This window comes from Oncorhynchus kisutch, unplaced genomic scaffold, assembly GCF_002021735.2.
Source record: "Oncorhynchus kisutch isolate 150728-3 unplaced genomic scaffold, Okis_V2 Okis06b-Okis10b_hom, whole genome shotgun sequence".
In the NCBI taxonomy this organism is placed as follows: domain Eukaryota; kingdom Metazoa; phylum Chordata; class Actinopteri; order Salmoniformes; family Salmonidae; genus Oncorhynchus; species Oncorhynchus kisutch.
In genome coordinates, this window is record NW_022261983.1 from 15,768,963 (window position 1) to 15,782,304 (window position 13,342).

A 13,342-nucleotide genomic window follows, 5' to 3' on the forward strand; every position below is an offset into this window, starting at 1 on the left:
GAAGGAGCGTGATGGAGTGCTGCATCAGATGACCTGGCCTCCACAATAATCCAATCTCAACCCAATTGAGGTGGTTTGGGATGAGTTGGACAGCAGAGTGAAGGAAAGGAGCCAACAAGTGCTCAGCAAATGTGGGAACTCCTTCAAGACAGTTGGAAAAGCATTCCAGGTGAAGCTGGTTGAGAGAATGTCAAGAGTGTGCAAAGCTGTCATCAAGGCAAAGGGTAGCTACTTTGAAGAATCAAAAATATTAAATATATTTAGATTTCTTTAACACTTTTTTTTGGTTACTACATGATTCCATATGTGTCATTTCATAGTTTTGATGTCATCACTATTATTCTACAATGTAGAAAATAGTAAAAATAAAGAAAAACCCTTGAATGAATAGGTGTGTCCAAACTTTTGACTGGTACTGTATAAATATATATATATACACACACACACACACACACACACACACACAAAAACACACACAGTTTCTCTGAGTAAGAACTAACTAAATCTAGAGCAGAACATGAAGGGCTCTTGTTACCAACAGAAGGCACAACCGATGGGACATAGAAATTGAGAGCATAGAATAAACACATTTGACATATATACATGATCAAATACACACCCTGAAGAATCTAACACCTCCTCTCCCCGAGGAACATCCCTGCAAATCACAACATCTAACACCTCCTCTCCCCGAGGAACATCCCTGCAAATCACAACATCTAACACCTCCTCTCCCAGAGGAACATCCCTGCAAATCACAACATCTAACACCTCCTCTCCCTGAGGAACATCCCTGCAAATCACAACATCTAACACCTCCTCTCCCTGAGGAACATCCCTGCAAATCACAACATCTAACACCTCCTCTCCCCGAGGAACATCCCTGCAAATCACAACATCTAACACCTCCTCTCCCCGAGGAACATCCCTGCAAATCACAACATCTAACACCTCCTCTCCCTGAGGAACATCCCTGCAAATCACAACATCTAACACCTCCTCTCCCTGAGGAACATCCCTGCAAATCACAACATCTAACACCTCCTCTCCCTGAAGAACCTCTCTACAAATCACAACATCTAACACCTCCTCTCCCTGAGGAACATCCCTGCAAATCACAACATCTAACACCTCCTCTCCCCGAGGAACATCCCTGCAAATCACAACATCTAACACCTCCTCTCCCAGAGGAACATCCCTGCAAATCACAACATCTAACACCTCTCCCTGTAAATCACAACATCTAACACCTCCTCTCCCTTAGGAACATCTAACATCTCCTCTCCCTGAGGAACATCCCTGTAAATCACAACATCTAACACCTTCTCTCTCTCTCATCCACCCAACATGTTTGTCTTCCAAACAACTTCAGGGGACGTCCATGTATCTCAGAGTGACTTGTTCTGTTTCACGTAATGTATTGCACTTCTACACCTGTACAGTCTGTACAGTTACTCCTCCTTGCCCCTGAGGATATCAATAAAGTTATATTCACTCCTCCTTGCCCCTGAGGATATCAATAAAGTTATATTCAATCAAGTTATATTCACTCCTCCTTGCCCCTAAGGATATCAATAAAGTTATTTTCACTCCTCCTTGCCCCTGAGGATATCAATAAAGTTATTTTCACTCCTCCTTGCCCCTGAAGATATCAATAAAGTTACATTCAATCCAACTGATTCATTTCTCACTATGTGTTTTTGTGTGTTTTTTGTAAGGTGTGAGAGCCTGCCCTGGCCTCACATGATGACGTTGTGTTCTCACCCTCTAACCATGCCCTCGTTCCTTGTCTTGTTGCCCTTGAAGACAGGGAGATATAACAACGTTTTGTTGAAATTCAATTGAAATAACATTTTAGCAGTTCAGTTCTCAGTGCTCAGGTCCTCTTCTGTTTACTGTTCCCTGAATTGAATCGAATCTCATTGAACCAATTCAGTTCAGTTCTCAGTGCTCAGGTCCTCTTCTGTTTACTGTTCCCTGAATTGAATCGAATCTCATTGAACCAATTCAGTTCAGTTCTCAGTGCTCAGGTCCTCTTCTGTTTACTGTTCCCTGAATTGAATCGAATCTCATTGAACCAATTCAGTTCTCAGTGCTCAGGTCCTCTTCTGTTTTCTGTTCCCTGAATTGAATCGAATCTCATTGAATCAATTCATTCAGTTGTCAGTGCTCTGGTCCTCTTCTGTTTTCTGTTTCCTGAATTGAATCGAATCTCATTGAACCAATTAATTTAGTTGCCAGTGCTCTGCTGCTGTTCCTCCTCTTCTTTCTGTTTCTTGCGGGCGAGGTGGGCCTCCCGGGCAGCCTGCAGCCTCTGTTTGGGATACAGGACGAAGGCGAGGGCCACGCTGGCCGTACCGTCCCCACTCTGCCGGGAGAAACACAGGAAGGTGGCCCACAGGAACGCACAGCAGCCCATGAAGACTGTCCTCAGGTACAGAGGCATCAGGATGAAGTTTAGGAACTGGGGAGGGAGGGTGAGAGTGAGTGGGGGAGGAAGGGAGGGTGAGTGAGTGGGGGAGGGGGACAGAGAGGGAGGGGGTGAAGAGGGAGGGAGAAGCAGAGGTAGGGGTGAAGAGGGAGGGAGAGTGAGGGGGGTGAAGAGGGAGGGAGAAGCAGAGGTAGGGGTGAAGAGGGTAGAAGAGGGAGGGAGAGGGTGAAGCAGAGGGAGGGGGTGAAGAGGGAGGGAGAAGCAGAGGGAGAGGGTGAAGAGGGAGGGAGAGGGAGGGGGTGAAGAGGGAGGGAGAAGCAGAGGTAGGGGTGAAGAGGGAGGGAGAGGGTGAAGAGGGTAGAAGAGGGAGGGAGAAGCAGAGGGAGAGGGTGAAGAGGGTAGAAGAGGGAGGGAGAGAGGAAGGGGGAGATAAAAACAGGTGTCAGTTTGAAGTGCCTCAGAAAAGAACACTAGTATCGTATTACAGCACACTGCACCACTGACTGACAGACCAATACTGGTTCATAACATGTGACAGACCAACACCTCACGAGGCTTCTTCTCTCTAAGCTGATACCTTGAAACGGAGATATCTTCCGTTCTCAAAACAAATGTCTGGGCGTACTGACAAATTTGCAGCTAAAGATAGTGAGGATTCATTCAGTCAGTCACTTGCATGAACACAGACATTAGTTATTAGAACAGCACATGACTAGAACACAGACATTAGTTATTACAGCACATGACTAGAACACAGACATTAGTTATTAGAACAGCACATGACTAGAACACAGACATTAGTTATTAGAACAGCACATGAATAGAACACAGACATTAGTTATTAGAACAGCACATGACTAGAACACATACATTAGTTATTAGAACAGCACATGACTAGAACACAGACATTAGTTATTACAGCACATGACTAGAACACAGACATTAGTTATTAGAACACAGACATTAGTTATTACAGCACATGAATAGAACACAGACATTAGTTATTAGAACACAGACATTAGTTATTAGAACAGCACATGAATAGAACACAGACATTAGTTATTAGAACAGCACATGAATAGAACACAGACATTAGTTATTAGAACACAGACATTAGTTATTAGAACAGCACATGAATAGAACACAGACATTAGTTATTAGAACAGCACATGAATAGAACACAGACATTAGTTATTACAGCACATGAATAGAACACAGACATTAGTTATTAGAACACAGACATTAGTTATTAGAACACAGACATTAGTTATTAGAACAGCACATGAATAGAACACAGACATTAGTTATTAGAACAGCACATGAATAGAACACAGACATTAGTTATTAGAACAGCACATGACTAGAACACAGACATTAGTTATTAGAACAGCACATGACTAGAACACAGACATTAGTTATTAGAACAGCACATGACTAGAACACAGACATTAGTTATTACAGCACACGACTAGAACACAGACATTAGTTATTAGAATAGCACATGAATAGAACACAGACATTAGTTATTAGAACAGCACATGACTAGAACACAGACATTAGTTATTAGAACACAGACATTAGTTATTAGAATAGCACATGAATAGAATACAGACATTAGTTATTAGAATAGCACATGAATAGAACACAGACATTAGTTATTAGAACAGCACATGACTAGAACACAGACATTAGTTATTAGAATAGCACATGAATAGAACACAGACATTAGTTATTAGAACAGCACATGAATAGAACACAGACATTAGTTATTAGAACAGCACATGACTAGAACACAGACATTAGTTATTAGAACAGCACATGACTAGAACACAGACATTAGTTATTAGAATAGCACATGAATAGAACACAGACATTAGTTATTAGAACAGCACATGACTAGAACACAGACATTAGTTATTAGAACACATACATTAGTTATTACAGCACATGACTAGAACACAGACATTAGTTATTAGAACAGCACATGAATAGAACACAGACATTAGTTATTAGAACAGCACATGACTAGAACACAGACATTAGTTATTAGAACACAGACATTAGTTATTAGAACACAGACATTAGTTATTAGAACACAGACATTAGTTATTAGAACACAGACATTAGTTATTAGAACACAGACATTAGTTATTAGAACAGCACATGAATAGAACACAGACATTCATTATTAGAACAGCACATGAATAGAACACAGACATTAGTTATTAGAACAGCACATGACTAGAACACAGACATTAGTTATTAGAACAGCACATGACTAGAACACAGACATTAGTTATTAGAACAGCACATGAATAGAACACAGACATTAGTTATTAGAACACAGACATTAGTTATTAGAACAGCACATGAATAGAACACAGACATTAGTTATTAGAACACAGACATTAGTTATTAGAACAGCACATGAATAGAACACAGACATTAGTTATTAGAACAGCACATGACTAGAACACAGACATTAGTTATTAGAACAGCACATGACTAGAACACAGACATTAGTTATTAGAACAGCACATGAATAGAACACAGACATTAGTTATTAGAACACAGACATTAGTTATTAGAACAGCACATGAATAGAACACAGACATTAGTTATTAGAACAGCACATGAATAGAACACAGACATTAGTTATTAGAACACAGACATTAGTTATTAGAACAGCACATGAATAGAACACAGACATTAGTTATTAGAACAGCACATGAATAGAACACAGACATTAGTTATTACAGCACATGAATAGAACACAGACATTAGTTATTAGAACACAGACATTAGTTATTAGAACACAGACATTAGTTATTAGAACAGCACATGAATAGAACACAGACATTAGTTATTAGAACAGCACATGAATAGAACACAGACATTAGTTATTAGAACAGCACATGACTAGAACACAGACATTAGTTATTAGAACAGCACATGACTAGCACACAGACATTAGTTATTAGAACAGCACATGACTAGAACACAGACATTAGTTATTACAGCACATGACTAGAACACAGACATTAGTTATTAGAATAGCACATGAATAGAACACAGACATTAGTTATTAGAACAGCACATGACTAGAACACAGACATTAGTTATTAGAACACAGACATTAGTTATTAGAATAGCACATGAATAGAATACAGACATAAGTTATTAGAATAGCACATGAATAGAACACAGACATTAGTTATTAGAACAGCACATGACTAGAACACAGACATTAGTTATTAGAATAGCACATGAATAGAACACAGACATTAGTTATTAGAACAGCACATGAATAGAACACAGACATTAGTTATTAGAACAGCACATGACTAGAACACAGACATTAGTTATTAGAACAGCACATGACTAGAACACAGACATTAGTTATTAGAATAGCACATGAATAGAACACAGACATTAGTTATTAGAACAGCACATGACTAGAACACAGACATTAGTTATTAGAACACAGACATTAGTTATTACAGCATATGACTAGAACACAGACATTAGTTATTAGAACAGCACATGAATAGAACACAGACATTAGTTATTAGAACAGCACATGACTAGAACACAGACATTAGTTATTAGAACACAGACATTAGTTATTAGAACACAGACATTAGTTATTAGAACACAGACATTAGTTATTAGAACACAGACATTAGTTATTAGAACACAGACATTAGTTATTAGAACAGCACAAACGGAAACAATTCCAGCACCCTATTATGACATCAGATCATCACTTCCGCAGAAGAAGGTGGTTCTCTCTAACAGTAAATAAACCATCATACTGAAATAGAACTGTGTGTGTGTGTGTGTGTGTGTGTGTGTGTGTGTGTGTGTGTGTGTGTGTGTGTGTGTGTGTGTGTGTGTGTGTGTGTGTGTGTGTGTGTGTGTGTGTGTGTGTGTGTGTGTGTGTGTGTGACATTACTGTATTGACACAGCACAGGGTCAACCTGATGTTTATAGTAAATTCCGTTGCATGTGTATTAGTTGGTGGGGACATTTCAGAGCATGATGTTATGTCTTCACACAATATAGTTTATCATCAATACACTGGGATATTTACAGGACAGTGATACACTGTCTGTCAATAGCATCCTTATCATTTACCTGCATGAAAGGCCAGTACATGAGTCCAGTCTGAAATTAAAAGAGACCAAGACACATGTTAATAATCAACCAAGTCTCATACAGTATTCCAAGAGCTCCATCCTGCACAGATCCTTCACATCATAAACTGACTAGCAGGTCTGATCTGATCTGATCTGATCTGATCTGGTCTGGTCTGGTCTGGTCTGGTCTGGTCTGGTCTGGTCTGGTCTGGTCTGGTCTGGTCTGGTCTGGTCTGGTCTGGTCTGGTCTGGTCTGGTCTGGTCTGGTCTGGTCTGGTCTGGTCTGGTCTGGTCTGGTCTGGTCTGTCTGTCTGCCTGCCTGCCTGCCTGCCTGCCTGCCTGCCTGTCTTCCTTCCTTCCTTCCTTCCTTCCTTCCTTCCTTCCTTCCTTCCTTCCTTCCTTCCTTCCTTCCTTCCTTCCTGTCTGTCTGTCTGTCTGTCTGTCTGTCTGTCTGTCTGTCTGTCTGTCTGTCTGTCTGTCTGTCTGTCTGTCTGTCTGTCTGTCTGTCTGTCTTCCTTCCTTCCTTCCTTCCTGTCTGTCTGTCTGTCTGTCTGTCTGTCTGTCTGTCTTCCTTCCTTCCTTCCTTCCTTCCTGTCTGTCTGTCTGTCTGTCTGTCTGTCTGTCTTCCTTCCTTCCTTCCTTCCTTCCTTCCTGTCTGTCTGTCTGTCTGTCTTCCTTCCTTCCTTCCTTCCTGTCTGTCTGTCTGTCTGTCTGTCTGTCTGTCTGTTCAGTTCATCTCTCTGTTTGTATTTCCTTCATAAAGTGGATTGTGAGACTGTGATAACAAAGCAATTTAAATAAAGCTTGATCTACCATCCCTCTCTATATGTCCAGATCTATAGATCTACCATCCCTCTCTATATGTCCAGATCTATAGATCTACCATCCCTCTCTATATGTCCAGATCTATAGATCTACCATCCCTCTCTATATGTCCAGATCTATAGATCTACCATCCCTCTCTATATGTCCAGATCTATAGATCTACCATCCCTCTCTATATGTCCAGATCTATAGATCTACCATCCCTCTCTATATGTCCAGATCTATAGATCTACCATCCCTCTCTATATGTCCAGATCTATAGATCTACCATCCCTCTCTATATATAGATCTATAGATCTACCACTCCTCTCTATATGTCTAGATCTATAGATCTACCACTCCTCTCTATATGTCCAGATCTATAGATCTACCATCCCTCTCTATATGTATAGATCTATAGATCTACCATCCCTCTCTATATGTATAGATCTATAGATCTACCACTCCTCTCTATATGTCCAGATCTATAGATCTACCATCCCTCTCTATATGTATAGATCTATAGATCTACCACTCCTCTCTATATGTCCAGATCTATAGATCTACCACTCCTCTCTATATGTCCAGATCTATAGATCTACCACTCAGACCAATGGGACTTCTTCCAGCAGCATCCCTCTCTATATGTATAGATCTATAGATCTACCACTCATATTACAATCAGAGACTTCTTCCAGCAGCATCCCTCTCTATATGTCCAGATCTATAGATCTACCACTCATATTACAATCAGAGACTTCTTCCAGCAGCATCCCTCTCTATATGTCCAGATCTATAGATCTACCACTCATATTACAATCAGAGACTTCTTCCAGCAGCATCCCTCTCTATATGTCCAGATCTATAGATCTACCACTCATATTACAATCAGAGACTTCTTCCAGCAGCATCCCTCTCTATATGTCCAGATCTATATATCTACCACTCATAAAACAATCAGAGACTTCTTCCAGCAGCATCCCTCTCTATATGTCCAGATCTATAGATCTACCACTCATAAAACAATCAGAGACTTCTTCCAGCAGCATCCCTCTCTATATGTCCAGATCTATAGATCTACCACTCATATTACAATCAGAGACCTCTTCCAGCAGCATCCCTCTCTATATGTCCAGATCTATAGATCTACCACTCATATTACAATCAGAGACTTCTTCCAGCAGCATCCCTCTCTATATGTCTAGATCTATAGATCTACCACTCATATAACAATCAGAGACTTCTTCCAGCAGCATCCCTCTCTATATGTCCAGATCTATAGATCTACCACTCATATTACAATCAGAGACTTCTTCCAGCAGCATCCCTCTCTATATGTCCAGATCTATAGATCTACCACTCATATTACAATCAGAGACTTCATCCAGCAGCATCCCTCTCTATATGTCCAGATCTATAGATCTACCACTCATATTACAATCAGAGACTTCTTCCAGCAGCATCCCTCTCTATATGTCCAGATCTATAGATCTACCACTCATATTACAATCAGAGACTTCATCCAGCAGCATCCCTCTCTATATGTCCAGATCTATAGATCTACCACTCATATTACAATCAGAGACTTCTTCCAGCAGCATCCCTCTCTATATGTCCAGATCTATAGATCTACCACTCATATTACAATCAGAGACTTCATCCAGCAGCATCCCTCTCTATATGTCCAGATCTATAGATCTACCACTCATATTACAATCAGAGACTTCATCCAGCAGCATCCCTCTCTATATGTCCAGATCTATAGATCTACCACTCATATTACAATCAGAGACTTCATCCAGCAGCATCCCTCTCTATATGTCCAGATCTATAGATCTACCACTCATATTACAATCAGAGACTTCTTCCAGCAGCATCCCTCTCTATATGTCCAGATCTATAGATCTACCACTCATATTACAATCAGAGACTTCTTCCAGCAGCATCCCTCTCTATATGTCCAGATCTATAGATCTACCACTCATATTACAATCAGAGACTTCATCCAGCAGCATCCCTCTCTATATGTCCAGATCTATAGATCTACCACTCATATAACAATCAGAGACTTCTTCCAGCAGCATCCCTCTCTATATGTCCAGATCTATAGATCTACCACTCATAAAACAATCAGAGACTAATTCCAGCAGCATCCCTCTCTATATGTCCAGATCTATATATCTACCACTCATATAACAATCAGAGACTTCTTCCAGCAGCATCCCTCTCTATATGTCCAGATCTATAGATCTACCACTCATATTACAATCAGAGACTTCTTCCAGCAGCATCCCTCTCTATATGTCTAGATCTATAGATCTACCACTCATATAACAATCAGAGACTTCTTCCAGCAGCATCCCTCTCTATATGTCCAGATCTATATATCTACCACTCATATAACAATCAGAGACTTCTTCCAGCAGCATCCCTCTCTATATGTCCAGATCTATAGATCTACCACTCATATAACAATCAGAGACTTCTTCCAGCAGCATCCCTCTCTATATGTCCAGATCTATAGATCTACCACTCATATAACAATCAGAGACTTCTTCCAGCAGCATCCCTCTCTATATGTCCAGATCTATAGATCTACCACTCATATTACAATCAGAGACTTCATCCAGCAGCATCCCTCTCTATATGTCCAGATCTATAGATCTACCACTCATATTACAATCAGAGACTTCATCCAGCAGCATCCCTCTCTATATGTCCAGATCTATAGATCTACCACTCATATTACAATCAGAGACTTCATCCAGCAGCATCCCTCTCTATATGTCCAGATCTATAGATCTACCACTCATATTACAATCAGAGACTTCTTCCAGCAGCATCCCTCTCTATATGTCCAGATCTATAGATCTACCACTCATATTACAATCAGAGACTTCTTCCAGCAGCATCCCTCTCTATATGTCCAGATCTATAGATCTACCACTCATATTACAATCAGAGACTTCTTCCAGCAGCATCCCTCTCTATATGTCCAGATCTATATATCTACCACTCATAAAACAATCAGAGACTTCTTCCAGCAGCATCCCTCTCTATATGTCCAGATCTATAGATCTACCACTCATAAAACAATCAGAGACTTCTTCCAGCAGCATCCCTCTCTATATGTCCAGATCTATAGATCTACCACTCATATTACAATCAGAGACCTCTTCCAGCAGCATCCCTCTCTATATGTCCAGATCTATAGATCTACCACTCATATTACAATCAGAGACTTCTTCCAGCAGCATCCCTCTCTATATGTCTAGATCTATAGATCTACCACTCATATAACAATCAGAGACTTCTTCCAGCAGCATCCCTCTCTATATGTCCAGATCTATATATCTACCACTCATATAACAATCAGAGACTTCATCCAGCAGCATCCCTCTCTATATGTCCAGATCTATAGATCTACCACTCATATAACAATCAGAGACTTCTTCCAGCAGCATCCCTCTCTATATGTCCAGATCTATAGATCTACCACTCATATAACAATCAGAGACTTCTTCCAGCAGCATCCCTCTCTATATGTCCAGATCTATAGATCTACCACTCAGACCAATGGGACTTCTTCCAGCAGCACCCCTCTCTATATGTCCAGATCTATAGATCTACCACTCAGACCCTCTAACGTTCTACACTGCCCTTTCATTTGATTTCAATGGGGGGAATATGTTCTACCCAGATCTCAGTATTATTTTACAAAGGTTGTTGGGCCTGGAAGAGTTGGGCTGGACTGGCAGTAATAGTCATGCATTGCCGTATCCCTGGCCGCGTGCCCATTGCTGCGCAAAAGCGGTGCCATAATCTGGGTTAATCGGGGGTGAGCTCACACCAGGCGGGCGGAAGGTGACTTTCCTTCTCTGCCTGTATGCGTGGGCCGGCCGGCCTCTCGGCCGGTTCCGGTTCGTTCTGATTTCATCTTACCTTGTACGTGTTGAGGAACTTTTCTCTCCAGTCCTCGAAGACGTCGTCTTTATTCTCCAAGAAACTCACTCCTGCACATGAAGACGGCGAGAGAGTACAAACTGTAGGTCACACTTGTGCCCATTTCACGCATCACTCAAACCTCGTGCATTTCGCACACGACCTTTTGAACGAGTACACGTTAGAGCACTGTCCGTTCATCACGTTCAGCATTTACAAATACACACATCCAAGGTTAGGCTATAGGAGAGTAGCCTAACCTAGGCCTATTACCCAATGGACATGACGCGTTGGTCTGTTTCTCTATATAAGGTTATTCTATGTAGGACACATTAGAAAATTGTTGTAGGCTACAATAGATACACTTCAATTAAACTTCCCACATTAAAATGCACGTTACCTGTGTAGAAGACACTCGTTGCCAAGGGTGATGCAACACTTTGGTCCAGAAGCAGTTTGCGGAAGAGCATTCCGGGAGATTTTCCCGGGAAACGGCTTTCCAAAGCCCGCAACCAGAAATAATTAAAGTTTCCATGGAAGCTGATGGCCACTATGGCAACATTTCTGGTGTGTTTCCAGTCCATCTCTTCTCTTTGTGCGATCATCTGATGAACAAAGTCGCCGCCGGCAAACAGGCAGCCATACAGAGTAACGTTGGCAAGCCATGGAAAGCGTTTAACCGCTTCTTTAAATACGGCTTTCCTCATTTTCAACACGTTCATTTTGAACTGCGGTGTTCTACGACAACAGAACAGAGTAGAATATAATCGTGTAGTCCATTGCTGGGTGAAACTTCAAAAGTAAAGTTGTCTTCTGCCTTTCCAAACCCTCCTAGGTGAAGAAACACACACGTTGAGAGAGGCACCGGTCGGTCAGTGGCAGAACAGCGGCCCTGGAGCAGGTTATAGGTTAAGTGCCCTACCCAAGGGCACAATGGCGGGATAGATATTCTAAAGTTCCTCCTATTCACACACTTGGCATGCCAGCTAAATGTAGTCTACGCTTGTATACCTGAGATTATTATCTGATGTTAGTGAGCAAGCAGAACCCGACAATACATTCATTTTAGCCAAAAGGTTTAGATGTTACTTCCAACCATTAAAGTACCGTTACACGCATTCTTACATCTGCTTGTTTTAGTGAGAAAGTTAAACGGCTCCATCACAAACGTCCCACGAGACCGTGTTGTAACGCACCAAATCTGCCACCATTCCGTTGGGTCTCTTCATTTTGGAATCGAAACAGGAATGGTCCATATTTAGCTCTCCCGTCATAGCTCATCTAGCCTATTTAAAGATTAGGACTACACACATTCTATCCTTATAACGACGGACTAATTTGATAAAAGGAAGAGTATCGAAATAGGTTACATTTAAAGCATTTCATTCGTCCATTCTAGATCATCCCGTCCCTGTATACGGACCAGTACGGTACAGTATCAGGTTGCTATCTACGAAATCCATCCTCTGCGTCAACCGCTAATCTAGAGGATTGTCCCGTGAGGCGCTCAGATGTATAGCGCGCTTCAACAACTCCACAAATCACAATGACCCCTGTTAGTTTTTAGAGTAGTGGGCATGCCGATTTTAAACCAATCAAATGTGTTGTTAATCTGTGAAGCTGCGAGCACTGTACTTCACTTTTACACGCATGTATGGTGGCCGGCGGTTACTTTTACGCACAGCTTGTTCTCTCTACCTCTACCCCTCCCTTTACCCCTCTCTCTCTCTCAGATGTTTTGCATCGGAAACATATATTTACATTGCCAAAGCAAGTGAAAGGGATAATAAATACAAGTGAAATAAACAATGAAAAATGAAAAGTAATCATTACACTCACAAAAGTTCCAAAGGAATAGATACACTTCAAATCTCTCTATCGCGCGCACACATAGAACACTCACACAGAGCAATCAACATGTAAAACCACCTTCTATATTATTCTGATTAGATAAGCATACCAAGTTGTTGTTTTCTAAGAGGTTTTCTGCCTGAAATGCTTTAACCAATGATGACAAGTTTTGACA

The 13,342-nt window shown here is 41.1% G+C and overlaps 1 protein-coding gene across 3 annotated transcripts; it reads right to left on the minus strand.

Annotated features, from left to right (window-relative positions):
* Nucleotides 1–396: 396 nt before the first annotated feature.
* LOC109876376 (mpv17-like protein) lies at nt 397–12,957 on the minus strand. 3 transcript variants are annotated; one of them, XR_004206816.1, is made up of 5 exons: nt 11,717–12,957; nt 11,317–11,387; nt 6,569–6,598; nt 1,251–2,464; nt 397–1,131 (listed from the first exon to the last, which is right to left on the minus strand). XR_004206816.1 is itself a non-coding variant. In XM_031813943.1 (4 exons), the coding sequence occupies exons 1-4, from the start codon at nt 12,036–12,038 to the stop codon at nt 2,231–2,233; spliced, it is 657 nt and encodes a 218-aa protein (XP_031669803.1). In that variant the 5' UTR covers nt 12,039–12,957; the 3' UTR covers nt 397–2,230. The 3 variants fall into 3 exon arrangements, 1 of the variants encoding a protein (XP_031669803.1); XR_004206815.1 differs by having other exon boundaries at nt 397–1,176; nt 1,222–2,464; XM_031813943.1 differs by having other exon boundaries at nt 397–2,464.
* Between the last annotated feature and the right edge of the window lie 385 nt (nt 12,958–13,342).